General features: G+C 32.3%; 1 protein-coding gene across 1 annotated transcript; it reads left to right on the top strand.

Annotated features, from left to right (window-relative positions):
• Positions 1-701: 701 nt before the first annotated feature.
• On the top strand, positions 702-5,489 carry LOC132626290 (large ribosomal subunit protein eL30-like). The gene is made up of 5 exons (XM_060341107.1): positions 702-861; positions 1,664-1,769; positions 2,753-2,854; positions 5,070-5,138; positions 5,263-5,489. The coding sequence occupies exons 1-5, from the start codon at positions 841-843 to the stop codon at positions 5,301-5,303; spliced, it is 339 nt and encodes a 112-aa protein (XP_060197090.1). The 5' UTR covers positions 702-840; the 3' UTR covers positions 5,304-5,489.
• The last annotated feature ends 6,054 nt before the right edge of the window (positions 5,490-11,543 follow it).

The raw sequence follows: 11,543 nt of genomic DNA on the forward strand, positions 1-11,543 counted from the left end.
TTCGACGTTTTTACTTGATAAAATTAGTAATTAACATAGGATATATCTTATGTTAAGAACTTCCACTTCAATTTTAACTATGTAATATACGTTAGGATTGTCTTTATTTTCGGGCGGGATGTAAAGATTGATTTGGTAACAAGCTTCAGGTAATATCGAGTTTAATTTGGCAAGATAACATTTTCTTATAACCTCCTCCTTATTTTTTTACTCGCTTAATAAATTTCAAATAAATTACACAAGTTGGTAGATGGCGTGGCAACGCTCGTCAATAGAGACTAGTATACACAAAATACATCTAATATTCATTATCCCTGTGAATCTTTTGTAAATTTTGGCTAGCGTTCGTAATTAAGTCAACCGACATGTCATAAAAGAAAAAAGCCCGATAATATTTTCCGAAAAAAACAAAAGAAAGAAAGAAAGAACAACAACATGACATTATTACCCTCACCTACAAGGCAAATAAAGTGAAAAAAATATCGAAAATCTATGACCATACCCCCACTTAATTAATTAAAGGTTAAATGCCCTCAATCACATACTCCGTTCATATCAAAATTGAAAAAAATAAATAAAAAGATTTAGGCACAAAAGTTGACATTTTTCCCAAAATAGAAATAAGGAAAAAGGAAGAAGAACAACATGACATTATTACCCCCTCGGGCTTTGAAGAAAGAATTTGGGCTTATCAGTCCTCAGCCCAAACCCTAAAACACTCTACTACCTATAAATTCCAAACCTCTCCCCACATTTCGGGGTTCGCTCGCCGCCGCCTACGCATTTTTGCTTCTTCCGATCCTTGCCGACGTCGTCGTTTAACCACACCGTAAATTCACCATGGTTGCCGCAAAGAAAACCGTAAGTTACTGACAAGTAGAAAAAAGAAGAAGAGGAATTACCTTTGTCAATTAGTGGCTAATAAATTTTACCAACTCGAATGTTTATAGGTATAGCTAAGATTTTGTAGCTACATATGCCTTAAGTATCCCTTGTGTAGGAGTCAGATTGTAAAAATTAGCCTCATGAACTACTAACACTATTATTCGCGTAGCCCTTTTTTGTGTCATTTCTGAGAATTTCTCTATTTAGCCCTCCATTGACTTCAATTACAAACTCTTACTTACTTCTACACCAATATACAATATTATACCTGGGGGAAAGCATTATACATAATGTATCATATAAAATGTGTTTATACATAAATATGGGATACGTGACAGTAAATATTTTCAAAATTGACATAGAGCTTAATTTTCCCTGTCATTTAACTATTGCCGGAATTTTTATAACTTGGAAGCAAAAATATTTATTTAGTTTCAAGTAATGTACTGTGGCTAAAAAGACTTATTATTGCTACCGTAACTTTTATCGTGTGGCAAAAACGTGTGATCAGCTACAAATTTTTATTGTAGCAATAAAGTTGTAGTTATTTTATTATAGGATAAACGAGGAATTAGCTTTGTCTATTTGATTTTCGTGGATAATAAATTTTACGAATTTGTAGATAGCCGCGGAAAACAATTTTCAATAGCCACAATTTTTAAATCCATAGCTAAGTTTCTCTTCTTTTATCAATATTTGTGTAGGAGTAAATGCGTGTTTTTTGTTTGTTTGTTTGTGGTGAATGCTAAATTAGAGCTTGTTGTTGTGAATTTTGTAGAAGAAGACTCATGAGAGCATTAACAATAGGCTCGCTCTTGTTATGAAGAGTGGGAAGTATACATTGGGATACAAAACTGTTCTCAAGACCATTAGAAGTTCAAAAGGTATGTTTAGTGAACTTAATCGCTCTTCAGTTAGGCAAAAAGTCATATCTTGTATTTTAATGTGTGGATTTTGATGCATAATTTATGGATTTGTAGTTTTATTTTTGCTACAAATCAGTGCCGTGCTTGGGAAATGTAGTTATAAAAAGACTGATCTATAGCTAAATGTTATGCTTAGCTGAGACCTCCATAAAAAGGTTAATATTGAGTTGAGATATAGGATTATGTTTACACTTAGTCAGTAGATATATCTGTAAGAAACATTGGATTGTTAAGAGTCAATAATCTGACATGAATCTTTATAGGTGGCTCTTGGATCATCTAATCTGGCTATTTTCACTTTGAACATAACAAGAATCAGTTATCCAAAATAGTTTAACCCCAATCCATGTCATTTTTCAGGAGACAACAGGCTGCGTAGTATTTACGAAATAACTTTTCAATTTTAACCAATCAGATCTTAGTTTTTAAAAGTTACTTAAACCGATTAAACACTAGACCAAAATGTAATAAGCACTGTCTCAGGAGCACTACAACACACTTCTTACCTAGACTGCTCAAATTGAGCACTTGATAACTACAGTATCACTGATCTTTATTAAAAAAAAAATACTATCACTGATAGTAGCCTTCATGAGGAATTAATTAGGAATTTGTGGTTGTATCATCAATCCCAAATGTAGTTGGGGTCGGTTATATGAATCCTCTATTTGTTTTGCTTCATTTGAGCTAATTTAATTTGATTCTAGTCTTAACAGCTTATCATCTACTTTCTTTCTTGCAAATATCACATACAAATTAGAAATCTGCTACTTTTCCATGTGAATGTTACTCACAATTTTTTGTGAGGTTAATTGGACTCTGTTTATTTAAAATAAGAGGGGAAAGATACTAATTTCCTGATTATGGATTCCCTCTTAGAGAGGTAGTTGTCTTTCTTGGATTCTAACTTGGGTTTCTATATCTTGCTTTGAGTGTTACAGCCAAACTTGTTATCATTGCCAACAATTGCCCTCCTATCAGGAAGTCCGAGATCGAATATTATGCTATGTTGGCAAAGGTTGGAGTTCACCACTACAACGGAAGTGAGTCGATGTCATTCATTACGCTCTTTTAGATATCTCTATATCTCGTTATGCTAAGAAAGTGTCCTTGGTGTTTTTCTGATGTTGTTTTCAACATATGGCTTTCAAGAAGTGATTTACTTTCTTTGTGTGCCTCTTTGCTAAAAATTCTTTCAGAACATTTGGTTTCCGTCTGAAGTTCTTGTGTTAGTATCACTTTAGAAAGATATTTTTGGATTTGTGTATGGGTTCAATAAAGTGCTCAAAGTTACATGAGAAGATATCTAAGCATAAATAGCCAGGGGATGCTAAACAAGTGTATATGTAGTGAGTCCAGAGGGAAAACCTGATATCTGTCACTGGTTAACTATTGACTATAGATTTATCTGTCTGCTTGATACGTAGACCTCTAGATTAGCTGATGTTCTCAGGCATATCTGTTGTGTCTGTTTGGGTTCTGTTGCCTCTTATAGTTTCTTGTGTTGTTGATTCACCTTGAATTCAAGAAGTCAAAAAAATTTAGTTTGTTTATTCTTATAGTTCTAAAGAGAACTGCATTTTGTTGTGGAACACCCTCTTATTGGAAACTAAGTTTATGATTGATTATATTCATAAAACAAAAAGACACTGGATAGGAAATGTAAGTAGTTATGGAAGGAGGTTGAAGATACTTTCTATGCAAGGAACTCACGAAAATCTCGGCAACTCCATTTTCAACTCCTTTGGAAACGTTACCTGAATGGAATTTCTTTCCCATATTCTAGATTCTTCCGTCATTGGCCAATAAACTTATTCTTGAATTTTCCAATTTTCTTTGGAGTTGCTTAAAAATGTGCTAAAAGAAGGAAGATTGTCTTTGGGAAGAACAAATGGAAGGCTCATTATTTCTTTTACTTAAAAGATATTAATGGTATAAGGGGCCTGAAGATACTTTCTGTACCAGGAACTCATAAAAATCTCGCTTCTCCATTTTCGATTCCTTTGGAAACATTACCTAATGGCATTTTTTCCTATATTCGAGATTCTTCCTACAACTAACTCAATGGTGGTCACTAAATGTCTGGAGAATGGAAACCACCTTGTCTTCAATGTAACTCATTGCTACAGTGAGGCAAGTGAGGCAAATGTTCCTGCACAAGTTAACATTCATTAGCCGTATTGAGGAGGGATTCTATGTCTTCAAGCCACACCAGTCAAAAGAAGGCATTAGGTGAATAGCCTTTTCATTGTGTTCCGTGAACTGAAGTAATCTAGGTATTAGCCTATTAGGTGAATCTGTGCTCGTCTCCTAAAACTCCAAAGTTCCTATTGTCTTCCAAAGTCAATTATTAGGTTAATGTAGTGGTGGAATCGTATCTTATATATGTAAGTTACACATCCATTCTTCTTGGCCCTGATCCAAAAAGCAAATGGATAAGGAAATGTAGAATGTGGATAAGTTAAATTTGAGACCTTTATTACATTGTCACTAAGTTGAGAGTAAAACCAAATCGCTCAGTGTAATGGAATTAAGCATTGGCATTTTCTATTGATGCTGCTAAAGAAATAAATGGCATAAATTGGTTATTGCTCTCGAGTGTTGAGTATGTGGTTTAAACCTTTTTATGTTGCTTCAATACTCGATTTTTAGGTGTCAATAACTATAGATGGTTGGGAAAAACAAGTACTATTAGAGGTACTAATCATCAAGTTTCTTAAGTCACTTGCATCAACTTATGAATTTAGACTTCAGTACAGATTTCTATCTAAAACATAGATATACGTTGAATACTGCACAATAAAGGGGAGGATAACAATATGTTCCGTGTGATTTTGTGGTCATCCAAAATTAGACAAGATTAAAAATAATCACATTTGGCAAAAGATGCAAGTAGCACATATAAAGAAAAAAAAATTGTTAAGCCATGCCTTACGTCGATTTTCAGATGCACTGATTCGTAGGTTGTTGAGTGAAGGTGTGTAAAGGAGTCAAGTAGACCTAAAGTAACATGGCTATAAGGTGGTCTTGAAAGGCATACAAACTCTAGAATCCATGCAAACCTAGCAAAAAATAGTCCTATCATTTTAGAATCCATGCACCGATTCTTTTAGTTTGTTTATTCTTTTAGTTCTAAAGAGAAGTGCATTTTGTTGTGGAACACCCTCTTATTGGAAACTAAGTTTCTTATTGTTCAGTGCTATCATTTTCTGGCAAAGTTATTTTTCTTATGCTTAAATGCTTTTTCCTTTGTTTCAGACAACGTAGATTTGGGAACTGCCTGCGGTAAATACTTCAGAGTCTGTTGCCTCAGTATTATTGACCCAGGTGGGTATATAGTGGGATTCCGCATAGTGTCTATTAATTAATTGTATTTCTTGCTGCTGGATTCATAAAAAAACTGTTTTTGTCTTGTTGATTTCTCAAGGCTTGTTACTTTTCTGGATTACAGGTGATTCTGATATTATTAAGAGCTTGCCTGGTGACCAGTGAGAGGTGGTGTTGGATTAGATGCTGTTTTGGATCTTATTCGGAAGTTGCCCATTGTTATTATGGAAGTAGCTACTATAGATGAGCTTGGCAACTTCATTGATCACTTGGAAGAAATTTTTGATGATGTTGAATCTGATTTAACAATTTTCCTGAGTTATCTTTCAATCTACTCTGTCAACTTTGATTTGTTCTGTGTGCTGAATTCCCACATCCTGTGTTGCTTTCTGGGAAGTTAACTTGATGAAATTTCAACCTAGTTAATTTTCTCTTTTAGGACCTGAAAAAGGGTAAAATCTGCCTTGCAGGTACTAAACCGAGCTTGCTTACAATACTCGGACCATAGCTTAATGTAGCTGTTATAGTATATAACGTAGCTTGATTTTCTTATCAGATACAGATTAGCTATAATATTTTCTTTTGCACCTAAGTGCTATTCCTTTAGGGGAAAAAATTTTGGTAACAATAAGCAAAATATTAACTTCATAAATAGTTGATTGATTAAGGGTGTGTTTCGGTATGGAGGAAAACGTTTTTCGAAAAATGTTTTCTAATTTTCTCACGTTCGTTTTCCATTTCAGGCCGTTGGACCTCAACCCAAACTCACTTTCGGAAAAAAATAAAGGAAACAAAGAAAAAGGATTAAGTTATAATAAATGATATTTAATAAGTATAATTAATTGTGAAACCAATAACAAAATGAAACTTTTAGAAGATATAATTTTTGGTGGTGGCAGCGGCGGTGGATATGGTGTTTTTGGTGAGATGGGATGGTGGGGTGATTTAATGATGAAGAAGATATAATTATTAGAGGATTATAATGGTTAATTAGTGTAAATATAATTAAAAAATGAAAAATCAAATGAATAAAGAAAACAAAAAAGATAAAATTAAGGCGCTGACATGGCGCGCGAGTGTGTAACACCTTTCTTTGTGCAACTGGTTATATGTGTATCAATGACGTATTAAATATACTTTTTAGATGGCTAGGGAGATAATAAATACACTTTTTAGATGGTCGGGGAGGTAATAGGTCGCTTAATTCGTTAAAGTGTGAACTCGACTTTTTTGGATATAGTTTAGGGTGCAATCTATGTCTTTTGCCTTAAATTAACATATTGTTCATTTACGTCATAATTGAACTTAATGTTTTGAGTATAAATTTCATGATTTTGTCGAGTCAACTGAACTGGCTTAGTCGGGTCCTATTTGAGTTTTCACCGACTAAGGTCAAGTCGAGCAAAACTTTGGCAAAAATTGAGGTAGTCAAGCTAGAGTTAAAATACAAATAAGTTGAGTCGAACATCGAATTGACTCGTTTATGTGCTTAGGCTTTGTAGATCTTTCAAGTTCAATCCTTAAGAATGGAAAAATCCTTAACAAAAATGTATCCTTATTTAGCAGGCTTTACAACGAATCTAGACTAATCGAATTAGTTGTTTTGGACCAAGTGTTTTGAAACTTTTAAAAAATGCAACTATACTCTAATCTTATGGTGTTAATATGTTGCCAACATTCAACGGTTAGGCTGATTTGATATTAATTGTAAGAGATCCGATGGGTATGTTTGGTACGAGGGAAAATATTTTTTGATTTTCCCTGAAAGATATTTTTCAATCATGTTTGGTTGATTAAATATTTTAAAAAACATTTCTGTGATAAAATAAATTCCGTAAAAATGAGAAATATAACTTCCGTAGAAAGTTGAAAAAAAAAAAGTTTTAACAGGTGAATACCCTAAGAGGTTTTGATATCAGGGAAGATGATGAAGCACATTCACAACAGGTTAACCATAACACAACTTTCACATCACAAAGTCAAGTAACTTCAGAGAAAGTGTTTTAGAAAGTAAACACCTACTAAGTAGGCGTTTGCCCATGAAAATAAAATATTATTCACTTTTTTTTTTTTTTTTTTTTTTTTTTTGTATTTTGAAGTTGGAGTTGAAGATGGAGTTGTGTTTGGTTATAGTTTTTACAAATAATATTTGGTTGTTTGAATGTATTGAAAGTAAAAAAAAAAAAATGAAAGCAAGATTTTAGGTGTTTTCCAAATTCCAATATAACTTCAAGTTGTATTTGGAATTTTCACGGCCAAAAGTTGATTTTCAAATAAAGTGAAAAAAAATTCTGAAAAATTTAAAAATTCTCATAGCCAAACGGGTCCTAAGAAAAGGAAAATATAAAATATAGCTTAAGAGTTAGAAAGTTTAGACAAACTAGACAAATATCAAACTAAAATGATGAGGGAACGCCAATCCGTCAAAAGAAAAGAAAAAGTCAGTTGCATGTTAGATATGTGACACAAACAATCGCCCTGCACGCAAACTTCTCCCCACATTCCATGATCTGTGTATGTAAGTTCGTTCATGATCCATTTTGACGACACATATCTTCTAGAAAAAACAAGAATAGTAATTTTTAATGATCAAATTGCCTTCCTAAGTTCTTCTTCTATGAATTTTTATTTCATTAAACACGTCTCAATTTTGAAGGTTCGAACCATTTATGATATTAGCGATGCGTAAAACAAGATCGATGAATATTATACTGAGTATCTTCACTTCTAAAGTTCAAATCCACAAAGTACTTATTATTGGACGAGAAAATGAATGATGGAAAAAATGATAGACCAATGTCCATAAAATGTAGATGACCTAGTAAAATTTGAATTTTCAACGCACGAAAATAAATTAATTGAAATTATTAGCAGCGAAGTTTCCATACTAAGAAAATATTTTTTCCTAATTAGTCGAGTGGACATGTTAATTTGGGAATTAAAAACAAAAATTAGGGCTTAATTTGGAGCAAGGTATAATAGATGATGCTAAAAATTTAAGAGGAAATTACACAATCACATTCGCTCCACTTTGAAGAAGAATCAACTAATTATATACATTTTAGCGCTTTAATTTATAGGCCACGGAGGCTAATTAGCACATTCATTTGGAAAAAAAGATTAATTTTACGAGAACACAAATTATGTTTATATTAATGTTGGGAAAGCCTATGATGATTCACAACACATATCTGTATCAAAAAATCGTATATATTTGGGTGAAAATAATTCATCCCAATTATACTTTAGAAATCAAATTCCTTACAACATTAAATAATGAAAAAAGGATCAAAAATATCCTTGAACTATTTGAAATTGGGAAACAAGACAAGGGAAAATGAGCCACTTTTATCCTTGAGCTATTCGAAATTGGAAAATTTAATGACTTATTCTCTTATGTTATTATTATATTACACATGACAACCCCCCCCCCCCCCCCCCCCAAAAAAAAAAAAAAAGAAAGAAATTATCGGAACAAGGGCAAAATTGTCCCATTTCGCATAATTCAAGCTAAGGGTGTACATGGACCGGGTTGGTTCGATTTTTTTAAACACTAAACCAAACCAATTGCATCGGGTTTTTTAATTTATACACCAAACCAAACCAATAAAATTCGGGTTTTTCAATCTCAGATTTTCTCGGGTTATTCGGTTTTCTCGGGTTTTTCGTTTTTTCGTTTTTTTAGAATAGTCTTGATACAAAATATATAACTTTTATTTCAAATATTTTCTTTAGTCCTAGTAAGATACAACTATATAATTAAGGTGTTTCAAAAGAAAATAACACAAAATGCGAGAAGAGTGATGACATTGTAATAAAATATTCAACAAAAGATAATAAAATCGGTTAACATAAATATTGCTAATTAATAAGCCATAAAGAAAATGACCATAATCTAAAAATACTAAGTCATGCTAAAATAAGTACGACTAATAAGTATTAATTACATGACAAGAAAAAAAACTTAAGTTATGTATTTTCACTCTCTAAACCAATTATACAAAACTAAAGAATAGATATTCAATATTATTTTCATTCCTAGTGGTAAATTGAATTTCTTTTGTTAGTATTAGTATTGAGTTGGTTTTGGTGGACTTTATATGAGTTACTAACATCCATAAGATATAAAACTTATTGATATTCAAAATTCTAAGTTCAAGCTTGAATAATATGACAATAGATAAAAAACTACAAAAAAATTAAGAAATATTTATAAATTACAGAACAAATAAATATTTTTATGTATAAAATATTTTAAAAATTGAATACATGTAATGTCGGGTTGGTTTGGTTCGGTTTGACTTTTTTTAGCTAAAACCAAACCAAATCAATTATGATCGGTTTTTTTTTTTGAACACCAAACCAAATCAAACCAAACCACTAATCGGGTTTTTTTCTCGGTTTGACTCGGTTTATCGGTTTGGTGCGGTTTACTTTGTACACCCCTAATTCAAGCGCAAATTGGTCCTTTTTCTTTTGTTTTAGCAACTGTTAGTAGGAAAAATAAATTAAGTTATTTGTCTAGCTTGAGGGCATTTTTGAACTACTTGACTAACATCGAGGACATTTTTTAGCCAAAATCGGAAGGTAAAATTGACCAATTTTGAATATTTCAGACGTATTTTTGAACCTTTTCCCTGGAATAATTTATATTATACCTTTTTTCCCTTGTATCTTAATATCCAGTCATTTACCAATAATTTTAGAATAGCTGACCAACAATAAAAGAGGTAAAACATGATTTTCCCTTGTTTTCTCAATTAATTAATGGGGTACTACCATTAATCATACACACCCTCTGTTTTAATTTTCTGGCTTGATTTAAAGTATGAGAATCAAACTAATTAATGTTTAGCGGTCATACTTTAATTTAAAGTTAAAATAACAGTCACATATTTAAAAATTATATAAGGTACAATAAGTCACAATAATTAATAATTTAAAATATTAAAAAAATACTCCATCTGTTTCAATTTATATGATACTTTTCACTTACCGAAATTTAAACTGCATGAATTTTGACCAACATTTTAATATGTATTTTTTTTTATTAAATTGATATGAGAAAAGTCACAAGTATATATATATATATATAGTCTTAACATATCGAATTAATCTAATTTAATTTAACTTTAAAGTTTAATCAAATTGACTTTCGAAAAGTAAAAAAATATGAAGGAATTTAAAAGTATTATGGTCAAAATTTTTCTCGACTCTCCGGGACACGTAAACTCAAACGAAGGGAGTAACATCCATTACTCTCTAATTTGTAACGCATGTTTTCGGAAAACAAAAAAAAAGGTGGCACTCCAAAAGTACAAAAGAACAAAAGGGAAAACACCACATTCAGTTACAAGTGACACTTTTGTTCTCTTTATACTGAAAGCGACACTCACTTTTTAAGCATTGTGATTGTCGCCCCAACTTAAACGTGGCACCAAACTGACACAAATGTCACAGCAAGAACGTAAACTTGGCACAACGAAAAGGATACTAACAAATAGTTTACATTGTTATTGTCATCAAACCTCCTGCTTACTTCAGAAAATAAGAGAACAACTTCCATTTTAGAGTGCTTAGAACTTGAAAAGCAATGTCAAGAAACAAGGATCAGATCAAATTTTTTAGTAGATTTCAAAGGTTTCCCATTTATTCAGAATTAAATTTGGCAGAAAGACGTGACATTAATGTTGCAAAAAGAGGTAACTATAAATCTGTTCAAGGCTGTGCATCTTTTACTTTGCTTCTTTGATTTTCAGAATTTTGATAGTTACAAAAATGAGATTCTTGAGCCGGCGAGGGTCGATAGAAAACAGCCTCTCTACCCTCACAAGGTATTTGCGTACACCCTACCTTCTTCAGACCCTACCTCGTGAGATTACACTGCGTATGTTGTCGTTGTACAAAAATGAGATTCTTAGATGTTGGTAGTGTTTCATGTTTTAATGATGAACTTGTTGTCAAAAAGTTTTGTATAGATAGATAAAGGTTCTGTGACATTCATGTCCAGCCCAACTCGCTTGGCCCGTAAGTTGGTCCACCTAACACGTGGTGAGATTCTCGACTAAATTCACAACTATCCATTTTCCACCCCTTATAGTTAAAATTAGCTATAGGCGTTGCCTATTGTTATAGAGCTTAACCTGTGAAATTTGAATCTCCATAATAGTGGTTATTTTTCAAATAATCGGACCGAAAAGTTGCCGGTCAGTGCTATTTCTACAAGATTTTCCATCAAGGGAAAGATCGGTTTTATGACATGTTCTTGTAGTTGTATAAGACCATCTTTTACATGATATCGATAAATAATAATACTCGCTCTTTTTCAATTTGTTTGTGTTACTTTCCTTTTTACTCCGTTTAAAAAATGCCTCTTTTATTTTGTGACAACTATTTAATTCTGAC

This window comes from Lycium barbarum, chromosome 2, assembly GCF_019175385.1.
Source record: "Lycium barbarum isolate Lr01 chromosome 2, ASM1917538v2, whole genome shotgun sequence".
In the NCBI taxonomy this organism is placed as follows: Eukaryota; Viridiplantae; Streptophyta; class Magnoliopsida; order Solanales; family Solanaceae; genus Lycium; species Lycium barbarum.